Genomic DNA, 17030 nt, shown 5'->3' on the forward strand with positions numbered 1-17030 from the left:
TATATATAGTAAAATAAAAAAATAAATTTCATCAAAAAAAAATAAAAAAATAAGTATTATTTAAAAATAATAACATATATCATACAACAAAAAAGAAATAAATTTTACAACAAAATATATTATATACCAACAACCCAAAATAAATTAAATAAAAATTGACATAAATTTAAAATAATAATAATTTAAACAAAACTAATACATGTATATCATGATATTTAAGTGGTATTCTTCTAATTCTAAAAAAAAAATATAGATTGATCACTAAAAATGTGAGAAATATGAAAATTTTATGTGGCAAAAGATAATGTATAAGTAATAATTAGTGTAAAATAGTCATTTATTCACAATTTTTAAAATAAGAACATTTATTTATATGGTAATATAATTTTGAGTTATTTATTATAATAGGATAATTACATGAGGCACTATTTTTTGTAAAAAAAAGTTTACATTTTTACGTTTAATTTTTGTTTTACATTTTGATGATTTTTTATAGAAACAATACGAAAATAACAAGAAAACCACATAAAAGTAACATACAATAACATCTAAATAACATCAAAACAATAAAAAAATCACATACAGATAATAAAAAATTAACAATAAATTAACAAGAGTACAACATGAAAAGATCGTATTTTCTGTAAATAAAATCAAAAAAATATTTAAATTTCGGTGAAACCGTATTTTTACAATTTTTTTGTTGTTTTTGTGTATTTGTGAAATAACTCCTATTATAATATCTCTTTAACTAATACGTTGTATAAAAAACTTTTAACCAATTATAAGTCTTATTTTTTTTTTTCTTGTTGGACACCTTATGTCTAATAATAATGCTCTTTAATATAACATTTCATGCTAAATTTATGTATGTCAAAAAGATTCATTTAGTTGGAGCGGGTTGAAGCTCTGATCCGAAATATTTTGATACTTATTGGATCTTGGATCAGATGCGCTCTGCCCCGCCTAATTTTTTTCTGGATCGGATCTTATTTGACCTGATTTCAATTTATTTAAAGAAAAACTTAATTAAAAACTCGGACCCCTGATTTGGATCCCTTGGGACTTGGACCCAGACCCAGATCCGGACCGAGACCCAGGACCCAGGACCCCGGACTGGGACCAAGACCAGGGATCGGGACCCGAACCCGGACCCCGACCCTGGACCGGGACCCAAACTCGAACTCGGACCCAAACTGGTACCCATACTCGAACTTAGACCCAGACCGGGATCTAGAACCGAACTGGGACCCGGGACCCAGACTCGGACCTAAGACCAAAACCCGGACCCTGACCCAGACCCAGACCAGGACCAGGACCAGGACCGGGACTCGGGACCAGGATCCAAACCCGTACCCGACCCGACCCCGATATTGGGACTGACATCGGGACCGGACCCGAGACCTGGACCCAGACCGAGATCCAGACCTGGACCCACTTAGGACCCTGATCCGGACCCAAACTTTGACCCGAACCCAGACTCAGACTGATACTCGGACCCGGACCTAGGACCCTGACTCGAACCCAAACTAGGTACCGATCCCGGACCCTGACTCGAACCCAAACTAGGACTCGGACCCGACCTGTAGTTGGTGTTGGGGTAAAGTTTATTGAAAATATATTATCTTTACACAATCTATTAATACATATCAATATCAAACATAGTATTGTATTAAATAATACTAATACAAAATTAAAATAGATATAAAATTATAAGTTAATATTAAATTCTTAAAAAAAAAAAAGTTGGATCGGATCAGATCCGATCCGAATAAGTAGGGTCGGATCTACTCTAATCCGATCCGAGTATCTGATCTAGCGGGACGGGACGGGGCAGATCCTTACATGATCTGGATCAAGTTGGATCATAACCGGATCAAATTTGGCCCAACCCATTTACACTCCAAGCTAAATTACACAATTATCTAAGAAAATTGCAATGTTTCACATAAAAAAATAAGTATTAAATTCACTCAAATCTGATTACTACAATCAAAATCAAAATCTAGTTGAAGAGAATAATTTTAAAGGAAATTACATGTATGATTTTTTTTTTTCACTTTATAAGTTTGATAAATATGAGGCTTTTAATTTAGCGCATTTTTCATTTTTTTTTTAATTGTTTTTGTTATGTTTGTAATTGTTTTAGGTTACTTTTATAATGTTTGAAAATACCAGATTAGTATTTGATATTGTTTTTGACATTTTGTTATGTTTGTAATTATTTTAGGCTAATTTTATAATGCTACATAAGAACTAGGTTAATTTTAATTATTATCTTTGTTATGTTAATAACTAGGTTTGTCTTATGGTGTCTAGAAAGTATTACTGTTTTATTATTTTTGTTGTAATTGCAATTGTTTTAGGTTGCTTTTACAATTTTAAATAAGTACTAAGTTATTGTTTACTATTATTTTCGTTATGTTTATAATTGTTTTAGGTTGTTTTTACAATAAATTTTTAATATTTTAATTTACCATACGTGTCAATAAAAGAAAAAAATTAAACTTATTTTCGATGATATAAACTATTTAGAATTTACAAGAATAATGTGTAATTATAATAAACATCACCATAAAAAAAATATATTTCAACATATATTTTTGAAAATCGAGAAATATATTAAAATAAGTGGTTGTAATTATCACTCCTCTTAACATGTATCTCTAACACTACTCATATTTATTTTGAAATTTATACCCTTTTGAAAGAAAAAAAAAAAAAAAGAAGAAAATATTTTCATAAATATCCCAAAAAGAATAAAAATTACAAAAATATAAATTTTCTTCAATATTTTTATGGATTTAAACCTTTTTTTCCACAAAAATGCAGAAGGTTGCTTTTTATGTTATTTTTATAATAAAAATTGCTTGCTAGTTGTTAGGATTTTATTAGTATTATGTTTAATTAGATTTTTAAGGTATTTTTAGTATGTTTTAGTTGTATTTTATGTAATTTTACGTTTGATTGTTAATATTTTTCAAAGTTAATAGTGAAAAAGAATAGAATAAATTCAAGAAAAAATATGGAAAGATGATGAATTAAATAAGAAATAATTGCCTAATAACACGTTCATCTCAAATTATTTAAGAATTTCTTGTCAGTTTTTTTATTAATGTTAATACCGGAATGGCATACCGAGACTATTATTCATTAATGTTTTGTGTTTTCTCTCTCTTTCTCTCTCTCCTCTCTCTCTCATTTCACGCACTGCACATCATTAATATGTTCTTTTTTGTCTTTTTCTCCATTCACACGCACTCACATCATCATTTTTTTCTTTTTCAACTTTTATTTTTTCCTGAAGCTTCTCAATTTTACAACATTTAGTACATTATATTGTTGATATTAAAAAAATAATTTCTCTTCTTTTTTTTCTTTTATAAATTAAATAAGTTACTAATTTTTTTTATTTTTATATTTGTAGATTATATAAAAATAAATTTATTTTTATAAAAATATTTTAATAAGTTTATAAAATAATTTGAAAATAAATTAAATAATATCTACAACATCATATGAGTTACATTAAAAAAAAAATAAAGTAACATTAAGGTATCTTAAACAATAAAATAACATAACATAGTCTAAAAATATAAAAAAAAGAAACAAAAAAGTTTCTCTTAATATTAGTGGTCCTTTTATGTTTCTCACATATTAAAATGATTACTTTATTATTTATATATGTGTACTATTCTAAAATAAATTTTTTAATAAAAAAAGTAACCAATTGATATCTTATTCAAATCAAAAGCAACTAAATGGTTGCTTTTTTCAAAACTCCCAAAAAGCGAAAATTTTTGGAAACTAGATTTTTCCAGTTTTTTCTATTTTCGGTAATTGTTTTGAATTTTGGTATGTAAGCTGACGTGGCATAACGGTATTTGTGCAAATAATTTTCTTAAAGGTATTTTTATAAATAAAATCAATTTTAAGTATAATATTGAAAAACCCCCATTAAATAAAGTCTTCTAGCTAGAGCACTAGGAGACCAATTCAAGAAAAATTCAAAAAATTCAAGTGATTGGTGTCTTCGAAATTGAAGAACTAAAAAATTTAGAGTAGTGACACGACCTTATTGCCTAATATTTGCATTTTAGCACCTGATATTGAATTTCTATGTCGTGGTGCTATTCTAAAATTTTCAGTTCTTCAATGTCATTTGTGTAATGAAAATTCTCAAAGCGTTGCCAATTAATAAAAAGGAAATTTGAATTAATATGCTTACATTACCTTATAATTTTTCCCCTAAATTTATACTTAACATAATTTGTTATATATGACATTTTTTTTATTTTCCTCATAATACCCCTAATTACATGTACCCACCCCAATCCTCTCTTCTCGTCAATGCATTCCCCACCCGAACTCCTACCTTCACCACCACCAATTTTTTTTTTCTTCTCTTCACTCATTAATACACTAAACCTACAACCTTCCACACTACAAGGCACCACACTAGGGATCCCCCACACTAATCCACCACGTTAGAACCTAGAACACTACAAGCTCCATTAATGGGTAAGTAATTAATTTTTTTTAAAATATTGTTTGTTGTTGTTATATTTAATTAAGAATGTTGTTTTTGTTGCTTGATCTGTCTATTGTTGCTGTTATTTAGGTATTTTTTTCTGTTAAAATGTTTGCTGCATGTGAAAATTGGAATTTTACTGGTTTTCTGCAGTTTTTGCTGTCGGGCCCGATGAGGTCCGATGCTGGGCCGATGGGGGCCCGATGTGTGGAAAAATTTGGTTGGCAGGGGTAATGGCCCGATGGGTCCGATGGTCCATCAAGAAGGTCCGATGGTCGGACCCCATCGGACCCGTGGCTATTTTTCTTTTTTTTTTTTAATTGTTTTTTTAAATTTTTTGATCCTGGCCCGATGGTCCCCAAGTGGGTCCGATGGTCGGACCCCCCATCGGGCCTTATGTCTATTTTTAATTTTTTTATTTTGAACATGGGTCCGACGGTCCACCATGTGGGTCCGATGGTCGGACCAATCGGACCCCCATCGGACCCGACCTGTTTTTTTTTGTTTATTATTATTTATTATTTATTAATGTTTATTTTAGTTAATGTTTTAAAAATTATTTATTTATTATTGAGTTATGAATTTAATAAATTATTGGATTATTAATTGTTAATTTTTTTATTTGTTTTATCAACAAATGTTTTATTAGTGTTATTAATTTTTTTATTAATAATTGTTTTATGATTAGTTATTAATTATTAATTATGAATTATTATTATTAATTATGAAATATTATTATTAATTATTAATCATTATTAATTATTAATTAGTATTAATAATTTTTTCCATTTTGTTTGATGTCTTCCTCAGTAGGGCCGGGCAACAAGTTTAACCCGGTGACCAAGCCGAACTCCACCCTCCCAAATCTACATCTCTTCCTTCCCACATAGAAATGCACCTCGCCCGGCTTGTCAGATTTTATTTTGTGAAGCATCAACTGGTGAAAAAATGCTCCAGAAAATTGGATGGGCGCTCTCTCGAAAAGTTTTTTGAAAGGGGATTCCCTCACCCTGTCCAATAGGTTGAATTCCTCAAATTTAGCCTTAATCTTCGGGTAGTAGTAACTACCCCCGCGCCATGTGACACGGCCAGTGTAATGGTCCGACACTGGAATTATAAGATGTGCAGTTCCCTGAAAAAAAAAAAACCAACAACGATAAATAATAATTAATAATACAAAAATAAAACAATTATTAATAAAAAATAATTAATAAAATAATAACTAATAAATAATATAAAATAATTATTAATAAAAAAATAGAACAATAATTAATAATTAATAATAAAACAATAATTAATTATTAATAATAAAAAAAGTTATTAATAAAACAATTATAAATAATTAATATAAAACAATTCTTAATAAAAAAATAGAACAATAATTAAAAATTAATAATAAAATAATAATTAGTAATTATAACTAAAACAATAATTAATAATTCATATAAAATAATTATTAATATGAATAATCAATAAAATAATAACTAATAAATAGTATAAAATAATTATTAATAGAAAAAAAACGCTAATTCATAATTAATAACAAAATAATAATTAATCATTAATAATAAAAAAAATTATTAATAAAATAATTATCAATCATTAATATAAAATAATTATTAATAAACAAATTATTAATATAACAATTATTAATAATTAATGTAAAACAATTATTAATAATTAATAATAAAAATAATTAATAATTAATATAAAATAATTATTAATATAAAACAATACCTAGTAAATAATATAAAATAATTATTAATAAAAAAAACAATAATCAATAATTAATAATAAAACAATAATTAATCATTAATAATAAAAAAAAAAGTATTAATAAAATAATTATCAATCATTAATATAAAACAATTATTAATAAAAAAGTAATTAATATAACAATTATTAATAATTAATGTAAAACAATTATTAATAATTAATAATAAAAAATAATTAATAATCAATATAAAAATAATACCTTGTAAATAATATAAAATAATTATTAATAAAAAAAACAATAATCAATAATTAATAATAAAACAATAATTAATACTAAAACAATATTTAATAATTACTCAAACAACATAACTAATAATTAAAAAACAATAAAAATTAAACAATAACTAATTACCAATTAATAAAACCAAAAAAAAAAAAAAATCAACCCTCGGATCCGATGGCTACCAATCAGACCCACTGTGAGGTCCGATTGGTAGCCATCGGACCCATACAAATGGCACCATCGGACCCATACGAAATCAGACCATCGGACCTGAATAACCCCATCGGACCCCGTACAATCGGACCCTGAACAACCCCATCGGACCCGTACAAATCGGACCCCTATGACCATCGGACCTTACAATCGGGCCAACCGAAATTGACCATCGGACCCTCCCAACAACGTCGGACCTTCATCTTCCCAGCCTGAAAACACAGATCCGAAACCCTTTCACAGATTCGAAAAAACCCCACAAAATCGGACCCAAAAAATTTCTTAAATCTAACAACTAACAATTCCAAACAAAGTCACACACAATATAAATCTCAAAAACACTTTCTAAAAAAAAAACAAAAAAATCACACCTTGGCCATTTCGAATTTTTCCGGTGACCGTCCTTCGGGTTGGGGTTTTCGTCGGGGTCCGTGGGTGAGCGATCGGGTGAGCGTTTGGGTGACCGATTCGTGGGTCCGTGGTGAGCGTTTCGTGGGTGGCGTTTGGGTCCGACTGTGGTGTGGCTTGGGTGGCTTGGGTGTTGGTGAGTTGAGAGAGAGGGAGAGAGTTGGCTGAGATGGGATTAGCATTTCAAATGGGAGGGTTAGTTTTGGAAAAGGTGTAAAATTGTCATATATTACCAATTTTACTAAGTATATATTTAGAGAAAAAATAATAGGGTAAATACCATTTTGGACCCTGTGTTTTGCAAAAGTTACAGATTGGAACCTGTGTTTTGTTAAATGACAAAATGGACCCTGTATTTTCTAAAATAGTAAAAATAGGACCCTGAGCTTAATTTTTAACAACTTTTTTTTTAATACAACCAACTTGAAGACAATGCTTAATACGAACAGATACAAAAAAAATGTAAACAGTTTTGTCATAACACTTTTAGATCGGATTATAATTAAACTTTATTTTGACAAAAAATCAATTCAAGGTCCTATTTGTACTATTTTAGAAAATACAGGGTCCATTTTGTCATTTAACAAAACACAAGGTCCAATTAGTAACTTTTGTAAAACAGAGGACCCAAAATGGTATTTACCCAAAATAATATGATTTTGTAAGTATGGAAATTCAAATTTCTCTCTATAAATCTTCAAAATTATCAAAATCACCAAAGGAATAAAAAAGAGATATGCACCATTAGATTCCATTTGTTAATCAAAATAAATAAATAAATATAAATAGATAAATAAATAAGAATTAATAAAACGTCGTCGTTTGAAGTTTCCCTTTCTCCCATTGGCTGGCACTAACCCATCTCCCACGAGGTCTTCATTGCCCAACGGAATCTCTCTCTCTCTCTCTCTCTTCAGTACTCCTCCATTGCCAAACCTTCAACTAAAACTCAACACCAAAAACCCATCACACAAACCAACCTTCCATATTTTCATCTCTCAACTTTCTCATTTCATCCGATTCATAATTCATTTCATCCACCATCACACTCCATTGAATTCCATTCCATTGGAGCTCACACTTTGTGCCCCACCCTTCCACTCGCTTGCTTTTTCAGGTATGTTTCCAGATCCAATGAATTCTGTTTTCGGCATTTTCGGACTCTGATTTTGTTTAGTTTCACATTGTCAGATCTGTTCTTATATTGACTTGAATTCTGTACTCGTTTTTGTGGTTTCTAGATTCGAATTGTGATTTGGATCTGATTTTGAATTCCTTAACTTTTGCTTGCTGATCCGGATCTTACTGGATTTTTAATTTTTATCTGTGTTGATGAAAATTACGGTTTCAAATTGTTTTTTCTGTTGTGATCTTTTGCTTTTGATTGATTTGAAACTAAGCAAAAGATTCAAATAAATTTGAGTAACTGAGTATCGTATCAATGGTGGATCTACGGTTTGTACAGTAATAACTAATAATAATTAGGTAGGGATGAAGATTCAAATGTTAAATATAATTAATTTTTGCTAAATTTATATCTGTATTTTCGATTGCTTGTATGTTTACCTCTAATATATATTTACATATACATATGGTATATGGAAGTTTTACTCTACCTAATGTGGACTGAGCAATTGAAAGCGTTATCTGAGCTTGAGAAGGATTAGGTGTGAATAGGATGCTAATTTGGTGGCCCCTCTTGATCCCTCCAATGCCGAAAACTATTATGTTCCCTGATACCTAAAATTGAACTAAAAATTACATAACCAAAAGTTATTCCATAACAATAGAATATTCTAAAATGTGAAGCATTGAAATTGATCTTGTACCTAATATTGGACTAAAGATGTGAAATTTTTGTTTTCTTTAGTTATCTACCTATTTGTATAGTAGTTTTCAGTTACCACCATGTTTTTATTCCTCTAATTTATTTATTTATTTTTGTTTAGAATATTTTGTTGCTGAAGAAGTTTTGGACATTGTTGGATGTGAATGGATTTGTTAGTGGGGGCTGAGGGATAAAAGCTACAGTGGTGAACAGTGAGGAACATACATAATATATATATATATATATATATTTATATAATCAAATATGGCTCCAGCTAACAAGGCGGACAAGAAGGCAACGCTAGATGCAGCGGCATGGTCGTTCAATATTGTCACTTCTGTTGGAATAATAATTGTCAATAAAGCTCTAATGGCTTCTTATGGCTTCAGTTTTGGTAAGTTGGAGTTTTGTTAATACTTATTTTTTTTTTAGTATTATTTGTTTTGATTTCTCTTTTGTAGTTACACATTCTCTTATGTACATTTAGGCTATGCGTATTCATTTATTGATTTTGTTCTTCCTGGCCTTTTCATCAAGTAAAAAACTTTGCAAAACTTCTGCATTTTGTCTTTCATTCTCTATATTAACACATACAAAACCTTAGTATAAGCCTCAAAATAGTAATTGGAATCAATGCTATGTTTTTTATTCTCTTTTTGACTGTTTTTGGTATTGTTTGTTATAAAATTGTGTTGACGAATGTTGTTGGAGTTTGATATTTTCTTGTAATCTTTCATAACTCACGAGATATAACTTTGCTGCTTATCCTATCATTTCTTTACAGTATTAAACATAATCACATTTTGCTGCAGCTACAACGTTAACCGGTATGCATTTTGCTACTACAACTCTGATGACACTTGTTCTTAGAGGGTTAGGATACATCCAACCATCTCATTTACCCCTTCCAGAGCTTCTGAAATTTGTTCTCTTTGCAAACTTCTCTATTGTTGGAATGAATGTTAGTCTGATGTGGAATTCTGTGGGATTCTATCAGGTATGCTTAGAATTTTGGTAAATTATGGTTTTAGCTATTTTGGTATATTATGCTTTTGTATGTTACATTTTCCATTCAAATTTAACTTGGCAGATTGCAAAGCTCAGTATGATCCCGGTTTCCTGTTTATTGGAAGTTCTTCTTGACAAGATCCGTTATTCAAGAGACACAAAGCTAAGCATATTAATTGTTCTGTTGGGTGTTGGTGTTTGTACTGTCACTGATGTGAGTGTCAATACCAAAGGATTTGTTGCTGCCTTTGTTGCAGTTTGGAGTACTTCTCTACAACAGTATGTAAGTAGTTATTCTTCAACTATTCTTAAGGACAGAGATTAAGTATACTTCTGGATAAAATGGCTTTTGTAGACAAAATTAGCTATATGTGAAGTTATGCATGATTTAGCCCCAATAGCCTATGTAATTTTGCTATATGAGGACGGCATATTTAATTTAGCAGGGATCTGACATAACTTGAATTCAAGTTAATATGATGATCGATTAGCTTATAACAATGCTCTCCTACCAAAAGTTGAGATTTTTGGGTGGCTGTTGATTTTGGGAAACTAAATACCCATGAATTCCAACAGCGTAAACCTTTTTAGATCTTTCCAAATTGGTGAATCTTTTGACCACCACTTTCTTCAAAGTTCTATACTCTACAGCAATAGATCATTGCTTCATAGTCAATATGGAGTTAGGTTTGTCTCGAGTTTTTTAAGATTTAGAGTAGTGATTAGAGTCTTCATGAGATCAAGTCAAGTATTGAGTGGCTCTGTGGATGTTTGATGCATATATATTTATATATATATATATAAAATGATCTAGTGAGTGGATTATCTAATTGTTCATGTTAACTCTTGTCTGCAGTACGTACACTACCTTCAACGGAAATATTCACTCGGTTCTTTCAACCTCTTGGGACATACCGCCCCAGCCCAGGCTGCATCACTTTTGGTACTAGGCCCCTTCCTCGACTATTGGTTGACAGGCAAAAGAGTCGATGCCTATAACTATAACTTTGCTTCTCTGGTACGTATTTCATTAATTTACAGTGTTTTTCATTTTGGTTATAGGTCACCACATAACATGTGATCATATAGTTAAAAGTTTTGATTCATTATATATGATTAGGTTGACATAATTTCAACTTTGGCTTTGTTTTTTTTTTTTTGTTTGCAGATGTTTATATTTATGTCTTGCACAATAGCAGTAGGAACCAACCTCAGCCAGTTCATCTGCATTGGAAGATTTACAGCAGTGTCTTTCCAAGTTCTTGGTCACATGAAAACAATCCTTGTTTTGATCATGGGATTCTTCTTCTTCGGAAAAGAGGGTCTAAATCTACAAGTTGTTCTTGGCATGGTTATAGCTGTATGTGGAATGATTTGGTATGGTAATGCCTCATCCAAACCCGGTGGGAAAGAACGCAGGAGCCTTTCTATTCCCATAAGCAAACAACAAAAACACGGTATGGATTCTACTGAACTCGACGGGAAAGTCTAAAGTGTGTGTGTTCGTCTAGGATATAAACATAGAAATTGTTGATTCCAGGAGGAAATTTCTAAGTGATCCAAGGTTAGGAAAAACAAAAAAACAAAATTCAAAAAAAAAAAAAAAAAGAAAAACAACCCCATTACTTTGATTTGTTTCATCCTTGTTTTGTAGTTTCCATATATTAGCCAAGGGTATTTAATCCCTTCTTTGGGGGATTGGATACATCACAGGATAGGGGAAATTTTCATTATTAAATTTTTAACATATTTTTTGGTCACATGATCATAATTATAGTAATTATTTTTCAGCCTTTTTTGATTTTTGACTGAACCACGTTTTATATATAATTTGTCATGCAATTCTGGGCTGGCTTCTCAGTATTATTATTTACAATTGTATGCAACTTCATAGAAGTGACTATCCAACAAGAATTAATATATATTTATTTGCCATATATTTCTTTTAGTAAAGTTTATTTTTTTGATAAATTTAATCACACCAAAATAGTATTTATTTAATTACCAAAATTCAGGGTTATTTTTGATGGAATTGTAGATATGAGAAAATTGGTATCTTAACTTTTTTGTTCTTTTTTTCTCTTAAGAATATCATCTGAAATGAGATAAATTTACAGTGAGAAACCAGAAAATTATGATTTATCATTATTATGTACGTATGCAAGTTTTTTTTTTTTGGTTTTATCTTTGAAATATGAAATATTTTTGTTAATTGTGAAAGAATGGGTAAAAAAGAAAAAATACATAAAAGTTTTCGTGACATTTTAATGAAGTGTTTTTTTTTTTTTTTTTTTTTTTTTTTTTTTTTTTTTATCATAATTCATAAAAGACAAGCTTGATAGATACATTAAAGAGTTGGCAAAATATATAAAATTTGTATGTTTTTGTGATAATTTGCCAATTGGGTATGATTTTCAACAAACAAGTAGGTGTAAAGAATGTCATTCTTAAGGTCAAGGAAAAAAGTTCATATGAATTTATACTCAAAACTTTGTGAAACAACACATATTCTATGGTTATAATTTATGTAATTATGTAATCATCCCGTTTGGACAAAATTAATTGGTGTCCTTTGGTAACATTTTTTTTTATAATTTTATAATTACAAAATAAAAGTAAAATTTTTGTTTTTAAAAATTTTGCTTTTGAAAAACAAAAATACGTTCTGTAACCACTTTTATTTTTCAATTTTAAAAACAGAAAACAAAAATGTGTTCTGTAAAGTTCATTTTTCATTTTTATTTTTTGATTTTATTTACGTTGGGTCTAGGTCCGGGGTCGGATTTGGGTTCAAGTCAGAGGCCGAGTTCAGCGCCAGGACCGTGGGGGGATTTGGGTCCGGATCATGATCGAAGTCCAAGATATTGATTAAGAAAAAAAAAAACTGTTTAAAAAAATATTGAAAGTGATTTTTTTTATTTTTAAAATTTTGATTATCAATTAAAAAATTAAAAAGTAAAAACAGTTTTATAGAACATGTTTTTGAAAAATATTTTCACTTTTTCAATTTTAAAAACAAAAAACTGATTAAAAAAATGTTACCAAACGGCACATTAGCTTTTAGAATTAAAAAAGAAAATATTTTGGAGGAGTCAATATTAATTATTGATTATTGTAAAGAAATGGGGAATCTAAGGCATAACTACATCTAAGTTTGAAAAGATTAATAAGAGATGGTAGAGTTGGTTATATAGTCTCTTTTTATAAGCTTTTGTAATTAAAATGTAAATTGCAGTGTGTAACTTATATTTTTTAGGACATGTTTTTCAGTTTATTTATTTATTTTTTGAATGAAAAGAAATTGTCACTAAGAGGCCAAACGCCAACAAAACAGAGCACAACTCAAATCAGGTCCGGTCCATCCGGCCACCAAGTTTTATCCTTAATTTTTTTCAATAATTAGATAAGGCGTTATTTTTTATAAAATATTTATATTTTTAGAATGTTTTTTTTTTTTTTTTTTTTTTTTTATATTTTTACGGTTTTCTAATAAATAACACGAAAATAATATAAAATCAACAAAAAAACTACACAAAAGTAACATGAAAATAATATCAAAATAACAACAAAAAATAACATACATATAACAAAAAATCAACAACAAATTAACAAGATTACAATATAAAAAAACCATATTTTCTGTAAATAAAATCAAAAAAATCGTAAAAATGTTTAAAATTCCGTGAAACCGTATTTTTTATTATTATTATTTTTTTTGTTGTTTTTATATTTTTGTGAAATCATCCCTTATTTTTTTTTTCAAAAAAAAAAAAATTAATAAAAATAAAAGGGTTCTTACAAAAATACTGAATTTTAGACAAAATTTACAATTTTACTGCCATGTGGAATTTTGTACAAAAATACTGTCTTTTACAACAAAACAAAACAATTAAAACAACAGTAAAATAACTAAAAAATATCTGTGAAACAACAGTAAAAATTTAACATAGTTACAATATTTTTGAAAAACATTCCACCTCACAAAAAAAAAAAAAAAAAAAAGTGAAAAATTTCAGTATGTGGTGTAAAAACTTCAAAAAGAAACCTCTTTATTCAAAACAGCCAAAACGGTAAGGCAACTCGACGATTAACGCCGCCAAGGCACAATTCGAAACACCGCCTATCCACAGGCAATTACAAGAATAGGAAGAAGCATCCTTAAATTTTAAAAACTTAAAATTCTTTATCTTAAAATTTGGTAAAAAGAATTGTTTGTGTGTCACCCTAACAAAAATTAAGAGAATACTTGATGAGTAATGATTGTCATACCCTCAATTTACACACAAAATTACTTACTATGATGTGTACTTAATCGACTTTACAATTAAATAATTAAATGTGATTTAATTTTTACTTCAAAATATATATATTATAATATGTAATTATAGTGTGTAAGTTAAGAATGTATGCCAGTACTATACATTATTAATTTTTTTTTTTAAATAGTGAAGTTATCATTAAAATAATTGAAAAACTCATCTAATTAGGTTTTTTTTTTTTTTCCATTCTTGTACAACTATTTCATAAGAGATCATAGAATAAGGATACTTTTAAAAAAAAAATTATTAAGTAAACTTGCAAAATTATGAAGTGATCATACACTGGTATAAACATAATGCCAAATCATAAAAAGCCCTAAAACTATAATAGAAAAGCTGCTCTAGATTTTTCGCATTCACAAAATCCACTTGAATTATAAGTGTCCCTACAAAAGTAACAAAAAATAAGAATCCATCAAATTAATTTTAAGCTAAATAAATTAAAAACTTTCATAAAAATTATAATAAAAAAAGAAAAGAAAATGAGAATCAATGGTATGATATTGATTCCCAAATAATTGTTTATTAAATTTTGAAAGAGAGACAGTGGTTCTCGGAATACATTTTCTTTTCATAACTCATCTTATTTTAATTTTAATTTTATTGATTAAAAAAAATATGCCGGCCCTTTAAAATTTATAAAGAAAAAAATAATTACATATTCTAATAATATCAATTTTGTCAAATTAAAACATTTTAATTACATTTCCTAATTATGTAAACAAAATAATATTATTTTACTTTTCTTTTGGTACAGTTTAGTAAACAGCATAATAAAATATTATTTCAAATTATTTTTTATTTTAAATCGATTCATTTCTCTCATTGATTAGTCTGATTCCAATTACAGTTTAATAAATACGAATCTCCAAATCTCTAAAGAGAAATTTACGCACAGCAACATAATTTTAAAATAATTATTATAAATAACGGTGACTGTTTAATTGTGTCAACCTACCGAACTTTTTTTAATTTTTTTTTTAAATGTGTATATACATACTTACCCAGCCTTAGTAATTAGTATTACTTTTTCTCTCTCAAAAGTTTAAAAAAAATTTCTAGTCACACTGATAATTGTTGAGCTTAAAAATTATATTATTACAATCTATTCTTTGAGGTGATCATTTTAACATCTGAGAAGCAAATATTCTTTCGCTGTCAACGAAAAAATATAAAAAATTAAAAGTAACTTTTAAGTTTCTTTTAAATTTAGTTAACAAAAATAATTAAAATTTTAAATTTAACACTTTATTTTTTTAGTAGTTGTTTTGTAACCGAGTTATTTATTGTACTGAGTAGTTTATTTTGTATGTATGTTTATTTGTTATTTAAAGATTAAAGTTTACTGTATAGTTTTCTAATAGAATGTATATGTATATTTGTTATTTTAGGTTTTCTAGTGTGTTTTTTATTTTTAATGTTGTATGTTATTAACAGTTTATGATTTATTAGTATTTTTGGCTATAGTTTTGGTTGGTATACTAATTAGTTTCTGTTGTATTAGTTTTATATTAAGTAGATTTTTTTTAGGTTTGTGCTTGATCAATGTAATATTGTTATATTACTTTTTATTTTTATGTTATTTACTTGTTAGTTTCTTTTTAATGATGTTATGGGTAAATATTTGCTTGGGGTATATCTATGATTAAGTGTTTTTGATTTGATTAAGTACTTATATATATATGCTATTTTCTGAGTTTTGTGCCTTAATGCCCATTTTCTTGACCACCATAGAAACTATGTTGGATTTAATTTAATAAAGAAATAAACAAAAGAGATTCTATTTTCATAGAATATTCATCAACATAATGATGGTTTCCTATTTGTTGCAATTAATTATTTTTTCTATTTTGATTTCATCATTCTTTTTTATATAGCTTTATATTAAAATAAAGAAACTGTTTTATTGTTTTTAATATTATGAAAGTAATACCGATGTATTACTTTTTATTTTTAAGTTCATTATTTCAGAATACAGTTTACTTGTTAGTTTCTTTTTAAATATTTTATGTTTGTTTAATTTCAAAGAATTGAAGTTTTTGTGTAGCTTTAATGGTGGAGAGCTTCGACGAATTTTAATGGCGGTCCAGTAGCTTCGATTGAATTGTTCGAAGAGCTTCAATGGTGGAGATTCAAACAGTGCAAAATTCTAGTTTGAGATTGTTTAAATTTGTTTGATTTCAGAGAATTGAAGCTTTTGAGTAGCTTTAATGGTGGATTTAGTTGCCAGATTCCACAGACATGATTGGAGAGCTTTGACGATCGATCGAGTTATGATTTCAAAGCTTCGACGATAGAGTTTGGATTTGGTTGATTGAAGCTTTTCTTTTATTTTTGTTCTGGGATGAATATATATTGCTCGGTAAGAGTGTGATGCGCACCGTTTTGGGCAAACGATGGTTGCCTGAAAATTTTGGGTTGCCATTTTTTTCGGTTGGTTATGAGTTTTTTTCAAATTTTCGGTAAGCATATACATATATAGAATGTTTTATTTTTTTTATCGCTATATGTAAGATGTTTTTGGTAATTATGTATATAACTAAAAATTACCCATCTCTAAATCTCCTAAATTAACCAAAACTAATATCAAATCTCTGTAAATATTAAAAATTATTCATTTATTTTGAAAAAATTGGTAGGGATAACAAAGCTTCCATAAATATAACCATCCACACATAACAATACATGTGCAAGTGGATTGTCTTTTATCAAATGGAAATTGAA

The 17030-nt window shown here is 28.2% G+C and overlaps 1 protein-coding gene across 1 annotated transcript; it reads left to right on the top strand.

Annotated features, from left to right (window-relative positions):
* The first annotated feature begins 7980 nt into the window (after window positions 1–7980).
* LOC115708731 (UDP-rhamnose/UDP-galactose transporter 6) lies at window positions 7981–11923 on the top strand. Its single transcript, XM_030636737.2, has 6 exons — window positions 7981–8268; window positions 9101–9373; window positions 9792–9976; window positions 10070–10270; window positions 10844–11005; window positions 11156–11923. Exons 2-6 carry the CDS (start codon window positions 9244–9246, stop codon window positions 11477–11479), a joined length of 1002 nt encoding a protein of 333 aa, XP_030492597.1. The 5' UTR covers window positions 7981–8268; window positions 9101–9243; the 3' UTR covers window positions 11480–11923.
* The last annotated feature ends 5107 nt before the right edge of the window (window positions 11924–17030 follow it).

This window comes from Cannabis sativa, chromosome X, assembly GCF_029168945.1.
Source record: "Cannabis sativa cultivar Pink pepper isolate KNU-18-1 chromosome X, ASM2916894v1, whole genome shotgun sequence".
Lineage (NCBI taxonomy): Eukaryota > Viridiplantae > Streptophyta > Magnoliopsida > Rosales > Cannabaceae > Cannabis > Cannabis sativa.